Consider the following 21,657-nt stretch of genomic DNA (forward strand, 5'->3'; position numbering starts at 1 on the left):
ACTCATGTGATCACCACTGGCCAATCAGAGAGCAGAGCATTGTTTGCTTTATATAGTTAGAAAATTGCTGTACCCATCTTGTAAGGTTGAAAACGAGTCCTAGAACCACTAAATGCCCATTTACACGCAAAGACAATCTTTCAAACAATTGAAAGATTGTCAGTTTTAGTGATCATTTTGCATAAAGTGTTAATGGACACTAATGTCTTCATTTGCATGTAAAAAGGCCTCTGGGAGCTGTTTGCAGAGAACAGCATGTGCTCTGAGCTTTGCGCACAGCTCCATTGTTCTCGCACAGGCTGTCAGCAGAATACAATGTAATCTGTACAACTCCCGTGGAGAACATAGCGTGCAGTCCCTGTTATCTTCTCTCTGGCTGAACAATGGATTTTAAGCTCAACTTAAAATCATCGTTCAGCCGAAAAGTAAACGATGGCAGCATTTACACACAATGATGATTGCTCACTTGCTGTCGTTTGACCAAATTTTGAGCGATAATCGTTGCGTGTCAATGGGCCTTAAGTAATTTACTACCTGCCGCCTCCTGTCCTGGGACAAAATTTTGTCCCAAACCCAAGAGTCACTTTAAGAAAATTTGAATTGGACATATTTTTAACATAGGGTTTCTGGCTCCTCCCCTTCTAGAACTCTTTGACCCGCAGCGCACCTGTGAACAGTGAGAACCAGGGGCGGTTTGGATCGCGATTTCTCATCACATTTGACCGTCGATTTGTCATCAAGACGATATCTAGTGAAGATGTGGCTGAGATGCACAATATTCTAAAGAAATACCATCAGGTACCTATAACTGTGGTGAACGTCTTGAACCAGTCCTTCTATCTAGTCATCCATTATCGTTATGAAGCAGGGCAAACAGAGTTAACACAGCAAAGGAACCGAAACTTTTAGATGGCCTCAAGGATTAAATCCGCAAAAGTTGCAAAATACACAAACTCTTCCCTTTTACAGTGGCTCTATGTCGGATCCAATTTCAAGTATGCTCTCCTTTTTCCTTGCAGTTTATTGTGGAGTGTCATGGTAATACTCTGCTTCCTCAGTTCCTTGGTATGTACCGGCTCACAGTAGATGGAGTAGAGACCTATATGGTAGTCACCAGGAATGTGTTCAGCCACCGACTCGGAGTCCACCGCAAATATGACTTGAAGGTACATGACTCTTAAAATGAGAGGAGAGTAATGTGATTGTCGTAGTCGGGTGTTTTATCTGTTTCTTTGTGTTTTCTTACTAGGGCTCCACTGTATGCAGAGAAGCCAGTGACAAAGAGAAGGTGAGTTAACTGCATCTGCACTAACAGTAGGGAGATACAGAGAGTTGGTCCATTCTTAATCAGATGCATGATGGTACTGATGTGTGATTAAAGGGGTTCTCCGGGACTTATAATAGCTCATCCATGTTTGCTTAGTGGGGTATTCGCGTCCGGGACAATCAGAAAACTGAAGGGGTTGTAGTGCTCCTGTGAACTTGGATCGGCACTAGTTAAACGGGGCAAGAAAATCGTGCGAGATTTGTGCGTTGCAAGTTGCTCAAATCTCGCACTTATATGAAACCCATTCTTTTGAATGGGTTCATTCACATTTGTGATGCTATGCAGGAAACACATCGCAGTATGGCCTTTTCCTTTTTGCAATATCGCCCATTGTTTTCAGTGGGGGCAGCGGCAGCAGCGCCGGCCCCGTTGCAAACAGTGGGAGTACATCATGATCTCCTGCCGCGGCTGTGACAGCCACAGCGGGGATGAAGGCACCCCCCGCAGGGATGCAAGGCTGTTTCCATGTGAAAATGCCTCGCATCCTGGTGTTTTTAGAAGGATTGTGAGGGCGATATCTGGCCGTGAATCACAGCCCGATATCGCTCTTGCCAGTGTGCAGGAGCCCAAAGGCTATGTTCACACAGGCGGATTCAACCTCGAAATCTGCGACTGAGTTGCGTATTTCTATCATGGCTATGCAATTGTATACCCACGGAGCCGTATGCGGATTTAGCTGTTTTTAAAAGGAAAACAATAGGAGAAACTCTTAGATCCTCTTCCACAGCTGAGAGCCGCAGCAGAAGGTCGCTACATCCGTGGGGAATTCACATGGTGGGAAGCGTGATATGGGGCTGGGATTCACAGTGTGAAGTTAGCCTAATGATACACCAGCTATATTAAAACTCTGGAAGACCTTTCAACTTAATGGGGTGCTGCCATCTCAGCCAAACATGGCCAATATCGTAACATTGCTGATCACAGGGTCTGCTGAGTCTCTATTTCCGTAACTCCCATAGACGTCAGTGGGAGTTATGGCAAACACCATACAGCAGGGCGCTGGGTTGTTTCCGTCATCCTGACCACCCCAAGTCACTGCATTCAGACTGCCGTAGGCAGTGGGGGCCAAAGTCAAGATCAGTGTGGCTCCCAGAGGTAGAACCAGTACCTATCAAAATTGTATATCATATTCTGTGGATATGTCATAAAAGTCTGAGCTAGTAACATCTCTTTAGACAGGTTGTCCAGTCACTTAAAACGTTTTAATGCTATGACATTATAAAAGCAGTAGTACTCTCCCTACCAATCCCTCGGAGCTCCCGCTACAATGTTCCACAGATCCCCCAACGGTCTCTGTATTTCCTGATCCCTCTCAACACAGACATGACTGTTGCAGCCAATTACTGGTGGTAACGAGTCACTAGCTGCAGCACACACGTGTCAGAGACTGGCTGGGGACCTAGGAAGAGTCACGGCATCAGTAAGCTAAGTTTTTGAGATTTTTTTTTTTTTAAACTTCTAGTATTTTGAGCAGTTCTTACAGAATGTTAAGTGGCCAGACGGCCCCTTTTGAGTAATCAAACTGCATTGATGTTACTTTAGAAAAATTCTATCATGATAATTGTTAATCTCCTTTAATTCTCAGGCCAAGGATCTACCCACGTTTAAAGATAACGATTTCTTGAATGAGGGGCAGAAGTTGCATGTGGGTGAGGAAAACAAGAAGATTTTCCTTGAGAAGCTGAAAAGAGATGTGGAGGTAAAAGCTGGCACTCATTACTAGAATGTGCAAATGGTGGCCTCATAATAACTTTATTTTCATGTTCACATGAAATTAGCCTTTTTAGTTACTGCGCAAAAAACTTGCTGAACTTTAATGGGACTTCTCAGTGGATAGGATTCCAGCCAAAGCGACTCCGTTCATAAAGGGGGTGTAGCAAGCGGGGTGCACTCGCCTCGGGATCGCTGACCTCTCTTATATGGAAATGGCGCACCACACATGTAGAAACTCCAGAGACGTGGATTTCTTTATCTCTGGCTCCTGCCAGACTTTATTTTCACGGCATACAGCATACAACGAAAACACAGTTCATATGCATCCCACCTTGGGTGTAAGTCCAGGGTTGTCGTCCCTGTCGGACTCTGGCCTTTGCTAGGCCACCAGCCTGCAGCACCTAGGCTCTGCTGCACTGGTCCTCTCTCTGCTGCTTCCTGCACAGCTGCCTCTTTTGTAGCTAACTCTTGCTACAACTAGGGTATTAACCCTTTCTTTTCCTCTTGCAGGTATTAGAATGCCTGACTAGCGCACTCTGCAGGTCATTCTGTGTAATGCACCGCTACAGGGGTTAGAAAACCGTGGTTGCTTTCTTCTCAAACAGCGCTATACCTGTCCACAGGCTGGTTGTGGTATTATAGCTCAGTAGTCACTGAGGCGGAAAGGCCCCAGGAGGGAAATTAAGTAATCACTGGGTGGGACCCCTAAAACGTAACCTTTATTGATTTATTTAGTGATTAAAAGGTCTTATATTTGGGACCAACATGAAAAGACCACAAACAAATATACTTCTCCAATTTAGGTTACAAGCCAGTATTGAAGAAATGTAAAAAAATACACAATGGACCCGCCCAGTGCCAAGCGGTCCTGTGTATTTGGATTAGTATTAGAGTGATAAACGTGTGTCCATTTAAGTCACTATAGAGCGCGACCGGACTAATACCCATCAGTGATAGTTCTCTATCTGTGATGCTGCGATAGAAATATGCCAGTTGCCACATAGAGTACTGATATTCGGGTAAAATTGTTTATACTCTTAGCACAACAGCTGTTGTACACGTAGCTCTGGTCTGTGAATATATCGTTTCATATAACAAGTTCTACGCGTTTCGTCATGTGTGACTCATCAGGAACCAAAATTGGTTGCAGAAACAGAACTGGTCATGAGAAATGGACACCAAAAATGGCTCAATATAGCCTATGAGATGCCCACACGGGGCGAACCTCTACTGCTCTGTACTATGGCTATCTAGGTATAGGTGGGGTTAATCTCTGATAGTTGCCCCAGGTGCTAAATTAGCTCCCAACCTAACCTGCAGCTAGCTATCTAAGTTTAGATGGTAGGCAGGAGACTCTGTGCTGTTGCTGCTTTGTTAGTGGAATACCGACTGCGCATGCTCAGCCGGCGCATGCTCTAATCTTTTCCTTAGACTTAAGATTCTTAATTTGCATAGCTAACAGTGCCCTAGTAGGTTATCAGAAGCCTAAAATTACATGTTCATTTTTTGGAAAGTCATATTGTGTTTTACAGCTAGAAGACTCAGGAGTTTGGCATGCAATTTAAATATCTCTTCAGCTCTATGATGCGTGGGATTGGCTTTATTTAAGGAATCGATGGTGTTAATTTGAGAAGTCGGGAGAGAGAGCTCCTCCTCTTTTTTTTTTTTTCTCTTTTATTCCTGGAGCAATACTTTAAAATCAGGCCTGTAATATAAGCTTTTTGGGCATTGCAAAACGCAATCCTATGCAGACGGCCATGATTTTGTCCGTGTGAAAACACGCGGAAAACAAATTGCGGTATGTTCTATTTCTGTGCGGGTCTCGCAGAGGCCCGCACAGATATGTCAGTAGTGCCGCGCCGGCTGCTGGCCAGTAGCAGGAGACGGAAGATGCCGGGAGCGGGTGAGCCGCAAGCCTCTGCAGGGGCACGGGACCGCATCCCACTGTGAGAATTCTCGCAGCGGGATCCGACCCGGCCGTCTGCAGGCGACCATAATGTGTGAAAAATCTAGCTTGCCTCTTATGTGGGAAATATACATTCACTAAGGTAAATGGTAGCATTGTTAATCTCACAAACAAGAATCCTGAAACGACCCAGGGTGTCTAAATAGAAAAGGTGAATAATAAATTGGGTGTATTAACATATCAAAACATCATGAATAGCTCCCCCACTTACCCCCATAAGGCATTACTTTGATAGCTCAGACTTTTATGGATGCAGCAATACCAAATATGTATATTTGTTTTTTATTTTTTAGTAGACCTGTAGGAAAAGGGCTTTTTTTATTTTTATTTTTAAATACCTTTTTATCTTTTTGTAATAATTAATAAAACTTTTTTTTTTTTTTTTTTTAAGCTCCATTTTTAGTCCTTTTTTTTTTTTTTTCTTTAAATGCCCATAGGAGACTTGAACTGGCGATCGTTTGCCTGCCAGATCACAGTATAAATGTATCAATCAACCATGACAATGCTGGGGGCCTTCAGAAGGCCCCAGGCTGCCATGGCAACTGAATGGTGTTGCGCAACCTCCTCATAGGGGGCCTTTTAGGTTCCCGCTAAATTGGTTGGAGGATTTAAATGTATGGCGTGGGACCGGTACTTGATGCACCGCCATATAAACCCTGAACACACAGGACATAACTGTACGGGGTTAAATAACTGTTCTATATGATGCTCTGCATTATCCATCCAGTGCAGTCCTCTATAATTTTAAAGATTCTAGTGGTTGTGTTATCTCAGCTGCTTCTGTCTTAGAAGGGGCATGTCTTTCCTTGGTTTTTCTTAAGGAGTGTCCCTATCTTCATTACCCTGTGCAGGATGCGTTCAGACAGAACCAAGTCATTTACATGACGACATTGGTTAAAAATACACATCCCCATAATAAATCCACAGTGTAGCTTCATCTGTTTGCTGTTAAGGGGTTGTCTGATGGACTTTACTATTTTTCACAATTGGTCATCAATAGTTGGGTGCTTGCCCCTTGGGATCGCCGTTGATCAGCTGAAATGGGACTAGCTTCCATTGCAGACAGAAGCAGATTGCTTTGTCTGTAGTACAGTGATCCAGGTTGGTAGTACAGACGCTGCTTCCATTGATTTCAGTTAGAGCTGCGCTTGCAGTTACAAGCGTCGGCCACTACACAGGGGTCGGAGCAGAGACTTCCACTTTGACCCCTATGAAATTGTGGTGCTGTCAGTGGGCGCACAATCAGCTAATCAGCCTTGGTCCCAAGCCACGGACCCCAGATGATCAACTATTGATGACCTATCCTGAGGAAAGGTCATCAATAGTGTATTCCCAGAAAACCCCTTCAACTCTATGGGACTACCAGATATAGCCGAGTTCTGTGGATAAGTGATTAAGGTCAATTCTGGGAATAAAACATTTCATGAGATGTCTGTCCTGCTAAAACAGTCGAGATCATGAGAATATTCGCTGTTGCTCAGAGAACAAACTGCTTTTGTAATGTAGACCTGCTATGCAGTCCGTACTTCAGCATCTGTAAACGCCAATGCAGTGTTTCCTCGGGGAACTATGATCGTGCGTTAAATCAGATTTACAAGCCCTTGTACTGAAATATACAACAAAGCCAAATGCCGTAAACCAGGGCGGCACAATAGTTCCAAATGAAGTCTACGCTGTATAAATATCACAGCACTGGCTGTCGCCATAGAGTAACAAACAATTAACGCTGGTTACAAAAGCGCTATATAAAGTCTGGAGAATTCTAAATATTCTTACCTTTTTTTTTTTTTTTCTTTGGTTTGTACAATTTGATTGCAAGTCCCTGCACATGTGGAATGTTAAGAGTAGTACCGCTTCTATGTGAGCCAATCGAGCCAGGGGGTAAAGAGGATGCCGTAGGAAAGCGCAGGGTGAAAAGAGCTTGATGCAACATTATTGATTTTTGATCTTGATTTTTCCAACGAAGGCCATCTGATTTAATTCCGCTTCTGAAGGGTGCCTGTACACTGTGCGGGTCGCCGCTGATTGCTGGGTGGCAGCCGCACAAAACAATGACAAGTCCAGTTCCGTCTGGCAATCAGTAGAGATCCACACTGTATATGAGCGCCATAAAAAGAATGTTTCCATTCTCTGACCGCAAGCAGCAATCATAAAAATGGTGATAAGCAATGCGTTTTAAAAACGTAAAGGGAAGCTTTTTAGGACCTTGAGTCCCATAAACTACACTTTAAGGTTTAAAAATGAGGAACGGGGTGTCCGCAAGGCTGTGTTTTATGCTCATTGGTTTCCCAGTTCCTGTGTTGTGTTCTCCCATTCATCTCTATGAGAAAGAGCGGACTGGAAGGTCATGCAGCTGGTGAGTGCGAACCACACGGGGACGCAGTGCAGGAACGGGGAAACACCGCACCCCAGAACCCCAGTCCCACACTTATAAGCCCCATAACATAGCTTATGGGACTCTAAAGCAATGACAAGTTCACTTTAAATTACTCTTTATTAGAGGGTTACGTGATTATGAAAAATGCATCTTTTTTTCTCCAAACACAGTACTCCTCTTGTTTACGGGCTGTTTCTGGTCGCGGAGGCCACTCTATTCTTTCCGATGTTGTTGGCCCATCAAATTAAACTGTGAATACAGTACATCAGTGGTCCCCAACCTTTTTTGCACCAGGGACCAGCTTCAAGCACGACCATTTTTCCATGGCCCGGCAGTAGGTGGTGCAGGGTTGGGGCTTTGGTTATTTGGGGGTGGGGTTTCATTGGCTTCAGTAATAATGCTATTACTACTGGGGCCGATATAGGGGACACTATTACTAATAGTATCCCCTATATCAGACCCAGTAGTAATAGTGCCGCCCCGGAGACCCATATACTTCTTGTGCAAGCGCTGCTACTTCTCTGCTCGGCACTGCTAGTGGTGTTGATCCCGATGCACACTGTGACACGTCAGTGTGCTGCCGGAAGCTTCCTCCCCCTGCTCCCGCGGAACCAAGTAAGAGACCTCAGGCACCGCGGCCCCTGCCGGTATTCACTACTAACGTGGTGAGCGGCCGACGGTGGCACCGTGAACCGTCAAAAAACTTCAACGGCCCGGTCCAGGGCCGCGGACCGGTGGTTGAGGACCTCTGCAGTACATGAGATTATGCTTGTATAATTTTTACTCATTTTGTTAGATTTAGGTCTCTTTATCTACTTTTAACACTGAAAATCTGATGTAGTTTTACGTCAAATATAAGCAAAAATGTGGAAACTTCTGGAGGGTTCACAAACTTTCAAGCACCAGTGTACGATACAGCACAACCCTAACAAGTCCGTAGTTCTCATTCCTGGGTTACTCTGTGACAAGAATCAAGGACAGATCTGTCCCAGCATGTTGCTGCCACATCATAGGAACAGGGTTTGGCGCTATGTAACAACTGCCAATACATGTGTGATGTATTATTTAGGGTGTCCCAATAAGGAATTAGCTTCTCACCAGTTTTAAGATCTGTGGTTGATGTTGGTGAATGTAAACATATTTATATCCTGATGCTGCATACAAAAATTTATATACAGGACCCCATCTAGGTGACCTCGGTGACTACTGCATTACTAGCATACTTTACATTGTGGGATATTACGTTTAATTGTAGTTGACAAAGTTTTCCTAAAAACAACTATTTTTCCTGCAGTTTCTGTCTATACTTAAGATCATGGATTACAGCCTCTTAGTGGGCTTACATGACGTGGATCGGGCAGAGCAAGAAGAGATGGAAGTGGAGGAACGGGCTGAGGAAGAGGAGTGCGAAGATGGCACTGGCAACCCTATATGTTCATATGGCACTCCCCCAGATAGTCCAGGGAATCTGCTAAACTGCCCTCGCTTCTTTGGTCCTGGTGAATTTGACCCGTCCGTGGATGTTTATGCAATGAAGAGCCATGACAGTGAGTACGGCCATCTGAGTTAACAGATCGGGGCCCTTATGCAGAGGCATAACTATGGGAGGTCCAGAGGTTACATTTGCACTTGTGTGCTAGGGTCGGAGGAGTCCCAGTGGCCACTCTGCCGCATAGGGGAACATACTGTGTGCATTTAACTTTACAGCTGGTCTTACTACATCAATGCTGTATCATTACTGTGCATTGTCCTTGAATTAGGCCCAATGTTCACGGGTGGATCGGATTCCGCATGCAGGAGCCCACAGTGGAATCCGACCCTATCTGCGGCCGAGGACCCTGCGTTGCCTATCTGGTCTTCTGCGTACTGCCCGGGTGTTCTATTTCCTGGTCTGCGGATGCATGTGGAAGCGTCGGCCAGCGTGCATGTGCAGTAGATTTTTTTTCCCCTAATTCCTCCTTTTCCGCAGCCCGTCTGTGATTCAATTGCGGACAAGCCGCGGATCTGACGGCTTCCATTGACTTCAATGGAAACCGTCCGTGCGGGATCAGCATTGAAATGAAGCATACTGCGATTTGTTTTATGGACCAAAAGATCCGCAAATCAAATCTGCATGCCTTACTTCATTTGTGGACGCCCATAATTCCCTATGGGCGTCTTGATTTGCGGATTCCGCTAATCAAACCCGACCGTGGACAATTGGGCCTGATGCTGCTGTGTTTAACTTGCAGTGACATCACTGTTTGCATTTTCAAGGGGTTGCAGTTGCTCTGGATAAATGATGCTGGAGGTGGGCATGGTTCCTCTGCCATATAAGGGGGTACTAGTACTATAAATCGCTTCTTAAAGGAAACCTGTCATCACCTATGAGCAACAAACTAAAGGTCTGTTTATGTGGGATGACTGTCGGGTACATAAGCTGCCAATAGTTGTCACACGGACTACTGACCGACTGTCACTGCTGTGTTTTACACAGGAACAACAGTCGTTCAATGAATGGAGGGGATCCTTTCGGCCGACCACCTCCATTCACCGTAAGCAGAAGTCGCTCAAACATTGAGCAGCTCCTGTTTACACGATAACCACTTGGGTTTTACTTCTGCTAAAAACCAAGTGACTCCAACGGGTGAACCATTTCTTACTCCGTGTCCTGTAGGTGGCCGCATGTATCGGGACAATATCGCCCTATTTGCTGTTTCCAGTGAGAGTTCAGGAGAAAATCCCCCTCCCAGTGTAAATGTAACTTTAGTTGTAGTGCTCATAGGACAGTAGCCCCAAGTAGTCTGGGGATGCTTTGCATACTTACCTGGTTCCCTGTTCCCACACGGTCACCCGTTGAATTCTGCGCTTGGTCTATGAGCAGGACTCAGTGTGTGTGCGCACATACTGTTCTCTATGGGAAGTATAGTATGCACTAACTGAAAAGAGTCATACTCGTAGACTGAGCGCCAATTTCCATGGGTGACAGCGTGAGAATGGGGAGCTGCGTAAGTATGTAAAGCACATTTCTAGACTCCTCGAGACCCGTTCTATTAGCACCTTAAGTCAATTTATGGTGCTCCATAGGTGATGATAGGTTCGCCTAAAGTCGGAGCCCTGTTGCAGATTATACTTTGAGGCCCAGTAAATTCTAGTTACACCTCTTTCATCAAGTTACAGTAAAGCTAGCCTACACCTTAGATGAATATTGGCCATGGACCAGCCAACAATCTCTGTATGCGGGCAGCACAACTCTCCGCCAATGGCAGATGTCGGAGGAAAGAAAGATTTGGACAAATTAAGCTGCTGTCAGAGGTGTATAGCCACAGCTTTTTCCCCTTTTTACATGCATGGTCGACCCAAATATTGGAGTGGTAGGGGTACATGTCAAAAAGAATACCTGTCATCCGAACAATTTTACGAGAAGTATCTATCATGCTGAAGGACCTGGAATGTCTTATTCTTTACTCAGTCTGCCAGTTGATTTAGTTGGGAGTTGTGTAATGCTTCAGTTCCCCTGTGGAGGTGCTGCTGGGTTTCACCACCCTTATCTGCTTGTTTTGAGGGGGGTACATTCTAATTTAGAGTACAGTTTGACTTCTAGAATCATTATAAAAAAATATTTTACAAGATTTCATTGAAATTGATGTTTGATGTATAATTCCCCTGAAAGGTGCCCCCAAGAAAGAAGTCTATTTTATGGCAATCATTGATATCTTGACGCCATACGATGCCAAGAAGAAAGCCGCGCATGCCGCTAAAACGGTCAAACATGGGGTAAGCTAAAGCAATATATGTGTGTCCAACTGAGCTCAAGATGCTTTGCCACCCTCCTAATATTTTCGTGTGTCTTGCAGGCCGGAGCAGAAATCTCCACAGTGAATCCGGAGCAGTATTCCAAACGCTTCATCGAGTTTATGTCGAACATCCTCGCATAGCTCTCTGCACTTCCCCAAATACGTGTGCCCAGAGAGATTAGCCACATGCTCCTGGCGTGTTTGTATGTGAGTGTGCGTGTGTTCAAGCGTCTGCATGAGTGTGAGTGAGCTGGTCTGTGCTGCATGCCCATCCTATTTGTACTCCTTCCCATTTTGCTAAAAAAAGAAAAAAAAAAGATCAAGTGTCTTTATCCTTCTCAATTTTAAATTTGTAATACTGAATTTAAAGGTCACAAAGGTTGGTTACGAAGAGGTCACAGTGAATGTTTAGTCGAATCCCCCTTTCACCCTTACACTCCTTTTAAAAGTATTTAGTACTGTGCTCCTGCTCGGTGAGCGGTACACGTCCTCGCTGTTACAGAGCTACCATTCTGGTATTACAGGCTTCAGCATTAATGCACTATTTATTGCCATGAAGGTGGAACGACCCCGTGTAAAGCAGATTTCCCTATGTGATTATAGTGTATTAGAATATGCATGTCCCTTTGCAACTGTTAAAACTACTATGCTTCATCTTCTTGGGTTTTTACTTTTTATTAACAATGTTGGACAACTGTCTGATGTAAATGTCATTTACTATTACTGATGCTAGAAAGAGGATCGCTGGATTTATCTGTATCCAGTGTTTATGTCCTAAAGCATATTAATTAGTCAGCTCCCCTAGGTGTAGGTAATGGTGCACAGACAGCAGCTGGGACAGGCTGAAACTCGGCAATGGTCAAGGAGGTCTGGCATTCGGATGAATAAAACCATGATCTTTGCTGGAGCAACTTAAAATGCATATCACAAATGACATATAGAATCCCAGGTAGTATGGTTCCATGTGCTTCGAAATGCACCAAGCGTACCTGTACAAAGGGCGTAGTCGCCCAAGTATTTGTTTAAAAGAGAGGTTACGGGCGCCTGTTGTGTAAATAAGGGCGAGTGAGCAACAATCACTTATTTCTCAGTCGATTGGTTTTTAGCTCACCTAAAAACCAAGCGACCATCAGCCCGTTTATGAACGACTGCCCCTTTACTCTGAATGGTGGCGGGCAGCCGGAACAGATCTTGGTGTGCTCTGCCTTCATTCAGTGAGCGATCATCGCTCCTGTGTCAAATCACAGTGAGCAATAATTGTTGGAATGGCTTAAGCGACTAACAGTCGTCCCACGCAAAAGTACCCAACTATCGAGGGAGCTAATTTTAGCGATAGTTGTCCCATGTAAATGTGGGAGCTAACATGGTACTAAATTAAAATTGCTCATTAGTCGCTTTGTTTCGGCTCACGGAAATGAAGCGACTAGTGAATGACTTCATGCTCCGTGTAAACAGGCAGTTGTCCATCTTTGAACAACTACCTGTTCACAATGGGTGGAGGTGGGTGGCTGGAGAAGATCGCCGGTGCGTTCCGCCTACAATCACTGAACGACTATCACTCTGGTGTGAAAGCACAGAAGCGATAGTCGTTGGGACGACTGTTTTGCGCTTCTTCAGCCAACAGTCATCCCATCCTAAGGGATGATGTGTCCTCCAAAACCTGCTACCTTTGTTTAATCCTGTCATTTTGCATTATGGATTTTAATCTGGATTGTGGTTTTAGTCATCTAATTTGAGTGCTGACCATCATCCTTCCGATCATTGCTGCATTATGTCCTAGCCTTGAAAAGATTAAGAACTCGTGCACAATCTTGAATTCAAGTAGTCGTGATTAAAAAGTTAGGTTTTTGTGTATACAGCTCCCATGCCAGAGCTGTGTTGCTAAGGTTACAGAATACAAACAAATGTGTAGTCTAATTCTGCAATTGTGTTATGGTGCGTTTCCATGGGCTGAGAAATCTGGTAATGCAGTCTTTCGTCCCCATAGGCTGATGCTGACTACATACAGGCAGATGTACACCAAGCAGCAAGCTTTTTTTTTTTTTTTTAATCTTACTGTGCGTATAAACAAGGCGATGAGCCAATAAATGAGTGTTTATACTTGAACCGATTGACCCTGTAAACAGCCCGCTTGTCGGCTGAATAAGTGTTCACAGAGACACTTGCACCCAGTTAATTGACCTGTGTAAAAGGGCCGTTACTGTCTTTCATCTGCCTCCCCTTCTAACAAGACTTGTGGGACAGACTTAGAGATTGAGGACATGACTGCAGCATCAGACTACACACAGGGTTTGTTTGTAGTCTGTAACCATGGAAACGAATAGTAATGCATGGGAGCAACACAAGCTATGTATGAACCAGGCCTATTTGTGTATTTGGGGGTGTTTATCTTTCCTCACTGAAATCAATAAGTAACTTTCCTGGAGTGCATTTTTTTATTCTTTTGTAGTAATCGGGGTATACGGACAGGTGGTATGTTACAGTATTGCAAGATATTCTGTACCTTTTTGTTACTTTTATGTTTTAAAATGTCACTTCTTCATTTTGTTTGGCTACCACTGCCTCATGATTGAGCCTAAAGTCTTTAAAACTAAAGGTAGGGATTATCTATAGAATGAAGGTGGTGGGCCATTTTTCAATTGGCACAAATAGCAGTATTGTGTGACCACTACCTGTGTGAGCCATATCCTGTAGTCAGGTGGTTGCTATAGGTTCCAGCACACATTCTGCCTTTTTATAAGCTGTATAATTCATGTGAATTATATCTGATATGAACAAGTATTAACACGATGCATGTTCTCTGCAGCCAAAGAAGCATTAATTCTGAGCCAAAATTGCATATAATTCAAAAGCCTCCACAACTCTGCCCTAGGGTCCAATACACACAATTTCGGAAACTTTGCAATGTAGTAGAATCAGGCCAGAGCACCCTGTAACGGTTTGTAAGACGGCAGCTGTTTTTGGATCATACAAGTTGTGTTTAAACTGATCTAATAGCATGTTGGCACACCGATGAGCGCCATCTCTATCTTGCCATAGTAATGGGGTTGCTTTATAAGGACAGCTTAACTAGCAGATGTTGCCCCTAATGGTAGGATTACCTACCAGTCCATTGTACCCTACAGCTCTCGTAAATGCATTGCTTACTTTGAACAACCCCTTTAAATTAAGCAGGCTTCCCTTGCAGGAGCTACTAGTTATCTTTCTCCTCCAGGGGAAATTAAGAATTACATTACACCAATGGGCATCTATGTAATGCACATATACAGCGGTCCTTAAAGTCAGATTCCAATTAGTGATACTCTCTCCTATTAATGCCACACAGCGTAATAGGGCATGTGGAGAGAAATTGTCATAAGAACACTCAGACAGATTTATTAATACCATCCTAAGTTTAGACCGCACCATACTGGATGGGACAGGCAGAAACTGGCACATCTTGCTAGACATGTTAAGCAGTTTTATGTTAAAGGGATTCGGTCATCAGTTTCATGCTGTCTGAACCACGGGGAGCATGAATGAGAAGCCTAGTGTCCCCATAGGTGCTTTATTCTGAAACGCTACAGCGGTTCAGAATGAATGCACTTTGAAGTTTGACTTGGAGATGAGCTCCGAGTCATGGAGGCTGGCCGGGCTGGCCTCTCCCTGTCTGCTGTATGCAGAGCGACAGCTCACCACCCTGTTTGTGAATAGAGCGAGGAATTGTCAGTCCACATACATTAGGCGGGGAGAGACTTGAGTGGCCTGTGCCCTTGACTTAGAGCGCCGAGTCAAACTTCAGAAATCTCCTTCACATGATGCTGAAAATTTTTGCAACAAACCCGCAGAATTTTTGAAAAATACTGCGGCTTAGAAATCTGTATCATATGCTACTGATTTCAACCCTTGAAATGCAAGGGTTGAAACCCGTAGTAGATCTACAATTAAAAACAAGGCCTATTTAATGTGTATATACTGCCGACTTTTTGCCGCGGAAAGCCTGAGGCAGATACACAATGTGAAGACACTCTAAATCTACCCAAAAACTCTAAAAGTGCCCATATACATTAGACTAAAGTTAGTGGAAAATGTCGATCTAAAAAGATCATCGGGTTAAATTTAATGGTCATCTTTTTGGTTGACTGATGATATGCTGTCATCGTCTGGGAAAAAAGTTAGTCACGTTTTGAAATTTTAGTCCAAAAGTTAGACAAAAACTTTTTTGCTCAAAAACTATTTTTCCTTGAAGCAAAATTCACCTGTTCTCAATGAACATGTATAGCCAGTGTGAGCAACTGCAATGCCCCATGTGGACTAAACATGTATGGCTGCGTCTGCGAAACAATCGTTCACAAGATGAACATTCGTTCAGCAAATCATCAACCTACTAACCTGTATCCACCTTAAATCGTGAATGATGTATCCCGCAGAGCCATACCAAGGACCCTAGTGGAGTGTGGCTGTTGACTGCAGAAGACCATACAATCTTGGGCTCCATTTGGTCAATCCATAAAGGTTTCTAAAAATGTTACTTTAGTCACAGAATACATTTTCGTACCGTCACTGGTGTCATTAAGTGGTTGCTGGTGTTCTATTGCTAACCTGCCTGGCAGCTAAGGAAGTAACCTACTCTTGCCATAAACCCCACTCCCCCCATTTGTTTGTCTTTAGCGACCACCCCATCCCCAACTCCCAGATCTAGAACTGGTTTAATAGAAGTGTTCTGTAATCTGTTTACATATGAGGTAGCATTCTGTTACAAATGCTAATTGTTTTGACAGTATTGTTTTATTAATGCGATGCAATTGTTTAAAAAATTTTTTTTTTTTTTAAGTAAAAGAAAAAAAAGGGATTTTCTTTTTTTTTTTTTTTTTTTTTCTCTGGTCAACTTCTCTCCTAGGTATAGGGTTTGGCGGCAGCCTATGGTTCTCATTCACTGCTAAACTACATCCCCACAGTGTTCTGCCATGCAGTGTCTGGGGTCCTGTAGGTTGGGGAGCCAAGGCTTGTCTATAACCGTATTAGGTTATCTTTTATTCATTGAATATATGTATTTAAGAATATTAATCATGGTATATATGGTTGTCTGACTTTTTATTTTTATGATCTGTGGTTTGAATGCCGATGTCCTCCCTAGCATTGTTTTAAATGGGGGTGGCGAAAATAAAAGTATACAGACGATTTTACAGTTGCTCAAAAAAAAAAATTGACTGGAGATTAGTGGGAATATTTTCCAGCTCCTGTCATGTATTCACAGAGAAGGGGTTAATATTCCCACAAACAGAAGTTTTGCCAAATTTTTGTTTTCCTTCATCAAATGTAAAACTTGTCAATAAAAGTGAGTGTTCTTGGTTACTCATTTCTTATTTCGCCTTATTTATAAGAAGATATCAATAGAGATGAGCGAACGTACTCGTTAAGGACAGATAGTTGAGCGAGTATCGTCCTTTTCGAGTACCTGCCTGCTCGCCCGCAAAGTTTCAGGTGCCGGCGGGGGTGAGCGCTGTGTTGCGGGAGGGAGCCTGGGGGAGAGAGATCTCCTCCCGCTCTTCCCCGCCGGCAGCCGAATCTTAGCGGGTGAGCAGGCATATACTCGAAAAGGACGATACTCACTCGAGTATCTGTCCTTAACGAGTATGCTCGCTCATCTGTAGTTATCAAGGATTAAAGGGGTTGTGCGAGATCTTTTATTCTTTAAAACCCAGCCCCCTCCTACCATAAAATATTCATGTATTTACCTCTCCTCGCTGTGTCCTGTGTTTTTGCTCCGGGTCTCTCACATGATGTCACGTTTACAGGCCACCACAGCCTGTTTACAGGATGCCACAGGCTGCTGCAGCCAATGACCTAGCTCAACGATTAATCCTAGAGCTCAGTCATTGACTGCAGTAGCCTGCGAAGTCCCCCCCAAAAAAGGCTGGACTTTAGCCTATAAACAAACAATGGGAGCAAGGTCTGAGCAACGGCACAGAACAAAGCAGAGAGAGGTGCATATATGACTGTTTTATGGCAGGCGGAGCTGCGTTTTATGGAAAAAAAAAAAACTCCTTTAAAACACGTATTAAAAAGAAAAAAAAGGCTGCTTTCTTCTAAAGATAATTGCGTTCCGGTAACTTGATTTTCTCGATCAGCACATGTGAGAAAAAGACCTCCCCCCTTAGACTACATTCACACCTGTGCGAATATGAACTCCATTCTTTTGAATGGAGTCATACATATGAGCAATATTATTTTATTTTTTTTCTCAGTGATGCTGCGAGGTAAAAAAAAAAAATGGATGCATGTACTATTTTTTTGCCTCCCTTGGAAACACATTGCATGCCATGAGATGTGCATGCGAGTGTGAGGTTTCCCACTGACGAGCCCAATATTGGGCCCACCCGTATGAAGGTAGCCTAAGACACAGGAAAACTTGGATAAAGAGATGACTCCTCTCTTCCCTAGTAATCTACTGAGACTCAAGTTGGGAGTCTCAAGACCATCCTAACCACGTGAAAAAGTGAAAAGAATAATAGCTGCACCACAGTTGTACACAATATTCATAATATAAACAATACATAAGGGTCGGAAAAAGGCAGTGCTGTCGTGGGACTGAGGAAATCAAATTATTAGTACGTAATCATCATTTTTCCTCCTCCCACACCAGCACCATGAGAAATATACCAGAGAAAGGAGTCTTAGTCACCGCTCCCTGAAGTTCCTTGTGCCCAAAGGAAAGATACACAACTATAGTTCAATCTATAGTGCCTGACGAAAGTGGAAGTAGTTGACCAAACAGCAAAATGTGGTTTATAGTGGCTTTCCCGAGTTCTGACCAAGATGCCACTGCTATTGTAGAATGAGCTTGAAAAGAAGGAGGGTGTGGCATGGCTTGCGCATGGCGGAGTGGGACATGTCTTTCTGAAGCTCCCGCCACTCTCACCTGAAACCAACTCCATGGCACCGGCAAAACACCACGAAGACGCTGAAGGGAGACAGGATGGGTCGGTGGAAGACCGTGAGGTCTGACCAGGCAAGTGAGGGTTGGGACAGCAGGACCATAGAGCTCTTTCTCTGCGCTTCACATGCTGCCAGCAACAGGCCTAAGATGGCGCTGGATCCCATGAGGCCCTCCCATCAAACATGGCTGCAGCAATTACGTCAGAGGACACCGTCAGTACTGAAGACCAGAGGGGCTGTCCCTTACAGGGACCTCCAGGCACCAGCAGCCCAAAAGATCCCAGCAGCGCCTGCCATTGTGGAACAGTGGGTAACCGCAGCTCCAGCTCACCCATGGAGTCGGGACACTACCCCTCACAGTCACCTACAGCATGGCCTCAGACACCTACTAGGAGTTGTAGTCCTACTGGGGGTCAAGCTACACAATCCCCTATCATTTTAACTAAACGCCATACCGACACTAAAGGAGTAATGAGCGTCCCCAATAATATGATTGAAGATGCTTGGAAAGCTTGCATCATGACGATCTTCACCAAAGATGAACTAAGCACTTTGAGGTTTGAGATCCCTTAGCAAACAAGTATTGAAGTCAATCTTCAGTGAAGTGCACCAAATTGGCAATCGGCTTCTCCAAGTTGAGAAGTCCCAGGAGGGCATGCTGGCCCTCTTTGAGTCCGACAGACAAACTATTCAAGCGCAAGCAGATCAGATAGCGAGCCTTCCAAGACTTCAAGATGTGCTGAAAATAGGCATAGAAGGAACAAACTGTGCATCAGAGTCCTGACAGAAGAGCTAACGAGGAGCAAGCTGGAAACCTGGGCCCAAACCTTTTTCCTACGTGTGCTGGGTCGCTCACATGACTGAGCTATTGAGATTAATAGAATACACAGAGCCCTAGGCCCTTGAGTAACGGACACTAACCAACCTAGAGATGTAATTTGCAGAATACACTTTTTTAAAGAGGATGCCATACTCTGCAAGACTGGAAATGAAACAGATCACCTACATGAAGGCAAGCCTCTCATCATTTTGCAGGACTTGGCGCGCCATATACTTCACCTACGAAGGGCCCTGTGACCATGTATCATTGGAAATTTCCTTTCTCCCTATTGGCCAAAAAAGATGGGAGATCAGTAGAGATGAGCGAACCTACTTGGCCACGCCCCCTTTTCACCCGAGCACCGCGATTTTCGAGTACTTCCGTACTCGGGCGAAAAGATTCGGGGGGCGCCGTGGGTGAGTGGGGGGTAGCAGCGGGGAGTGGGGGGGAGAGGGAGAGAGAGAGGGCTCCCCGCTACTACCCCCCGCTCCGCCACACCTCCCGCCGCCCCCCCCCCCCCTCCGAATCTTTTCACCCGAGTACGGAAGTACTCGAAAATCGCGGTGCTCGATCGAGTAATTACTCGAAACGAGTATACTCGCTCATCTCTAGAGATCAGCCATCTTCTGCTCTCTGGGCGACCTGTCCAAATTCTTAGGAACATTTGAGCTTCCCATGATTACACTTCCCAATTGGCCCGCTGCCCTGGCATTACCTAGTGCGGCCCCTCGTGGCCAATGGCAGGTTACCCAGCCAAGGCAATGGTGGGATCGCTGACGAGAAAAAGATCACACCACCTGATCACATGGGACTAGGATAGTCAGTGAAGCCTGCCCTGCTGGGTCTGCTCCAAAGTTCCCAAGATTTTGTTCATGGGGCAAGTGGCACTGACTGTCTTCTCTTCTTGCCCCTCCCCCTCTCCCCTCCCAAGTGCCATTGTTCTGTTGTAACCAAAGACCCAGACCACCTTTGCTCAAAAAGAGGGGCACACGGCCGTGATTGGCAAAGAGGTTACCACCATGGGAGGGGTTCGGGAGCTTGCAGTATCTGAATCCTAATTCTCGGTTTATTATCTAGTTACATATTATGGGTAGCCCCTGCACTGACTTTTCTATTATAGACCGTATGGTGGTCATAACGCTATTTTAAACCCAGAGGTGGGGGTTGTGTCTCTTTCCTGCGGTGCTTTACCACTCTCCACATTGGGTGTTTTATCGCACACACAGTGTGGTCGGTATCTGGCGAATCACAAGTATTTTAGTCACACTCCAATATCTCTTGCGACTGCGCCATGCGAACTTTCCACTCTTTCCGTTTATCATTCCCCCTCTCCCTGTCACCCACTCTTGCAGCTACTGGGCAGTTCACTATTGGGATCATATGATGGCTAATATTATGTTTGGCACTTTCAATGTGAGGGGCCTAAACAAACCTGCCAAAAGAGGGCAGATCTTAGATCACCTACATAGAAACAATATCATAATAGCGCTTTTCCAGGAAACGTACTTCCAGACTGGGCACCTCCCCAATTGTATATCCCGACATTACACTTCCTAGCAACATAGCCCTCACTCCTTTACAAAATCAGGGGGCAAGTCTATAGCTATTCAGAAACTGCTTCCATATAATGTACTTTCCTTTGAGGCCGACCCGGAGGGGCGTTACCTATTCTTGAAAATCCAAATAGGCTCTGAAATATTTACCATCGCAAATGTTTATTTGCCAAATCAGGTCCAGGCTCGTTTCGGATTCTGGATGTTGGGGGTTCTGGCAACCTTTGCCAACGGTTCTAACATTATCCTGAGAGGCGACTTCAAGCTCTCCTTGGACCCGGCTCTTGACTCCTCCGGGTGTAGATTATTTAAAGAACTCCCAAACCTGCGGTTGCTAGATATGTGGTGGACTTTACACCCTAAAGTGAAGCACTATAGTTTTCATTCACTGCAAATAACAGTTACCAGTGTTTAGATTACCTATTTATTTTGCATAGACTGCTAGATCACATTCCCCTCGGGCTCTATAGGATCTTTTTTGTGGGCAGATCACGCCACGGTCGGGGAGTCGCTGAGGAGGGGGGGGGGACAGGGAAAGAGAGCCAACCATAGCTGGCTGCTTAACGATAACTTCCTTAATAATGCCGTTTGCCTACAAGACATCCAACAGGCAATCAAGCATTTTAGAGAGGACCACACCTTGGACAACACCCCAGCCCCCGTAAAAGGGAAAGTGTTAAAATGAGTACTTAGGGGTATCTTCATTTTCTACAGGACCTGTGTAAAGAGAGAAAAAGTCAGATGATTAGAGGGGCTCTTTTTCCCGGCTGGGCCAGCTGGAAGCCTTAAACAAGACATTACCCTCTGATCAAAGATCCGTCGAGATCTCCAGTATCCGCAGTAAAATCCTTCTCCTAGACCAAGCCTCGCTGTGCCAGAGATATAGGGCCAGAGGGAGCTTCTACGAATATGGCAACAAGTGTAGCAGGGGATTAGCTAGGACCCTTTACCAGGGGTCTCCTCAAACATACATCTTTTCTATCCAGTTCCGGAGAGAAGGCTTAGTTCCCCTCCAATTCCAAAATCGTGTACTCCACTCATATTCCCACAGTCTTTATAACCTTTCAGAAGGGCAAAGGGAGCCCAACCAAGATGGGAATCAGGCAAGAGATGATTTTCTCTCAAATCACTCTCCTGCCAAAATCCCTGATGCCGGGAGAGCGACACTAGAGGACTTTTCCTCCCAGGAGTTAGCCAATGTGGTCCA

The 21,657-nt window shown here is 44.8% G+C and overlaps 1 protein-coding gene across 1 annotated transcript in view; it reads left to right on the plus strand.

The window, feature by feature from the left end:
* PIP4K2B (phosphatidylinositol-5-phosphate 4-kinase type 2 beta) overlaps positions 1-16,493 on the plus strand; it is a 35,800-nt gene extending 19,307 nt beyond the window's left edge. Inside the window, exons 4-10 of the mRNA XM_066587419.1 lie at positions 646-798; positions 1,020-1,166; positions 1,250-1,288; positions 2,913-3,026; positions 8,678-8,930; positions 11,036-11,139; positions 11,220-16,493. Of these exons, the coding sequence (XP_066443516.1) occupies positions 646-798; positions 1,020-1,166; positions 1,250-1,288; positions 2,913-3,026; positions 8,678-8,930; positions 11,036-11,139; positions 11,220-11,300 (891 nt within the window). The 3' untranslated portion in view covers positions 11,301-16,493. The remainder of the gene's footprint in view (positions 1-645; positions 799-1,019; positions 1,167-1,249; positions 1,289-2,912; positions 3,027-8,677; positions 8,931-11,035; positions 11,140-11,219) is intronic.
* Positions 16,494-21,657: the final 5,164 nt, after the last annotated feature.

Source organism: Eleutherodactylus coqui, chromosome 13 (genome assembly GCF_035609145.1).
Source record: "Eleutherodactylus coqui strain aEleCoq1 chromosome 13, aEleCoq1.hap1, whole genome shotgun sequence".
In the NCBI taxonomy this organism is placed as follows: Eukaryota; Metazoa; Chordata; class Amphibia; order Anura; family Eleutherodactylidae; genus Eleutherodactylus; species Eleutherodactylus coqui.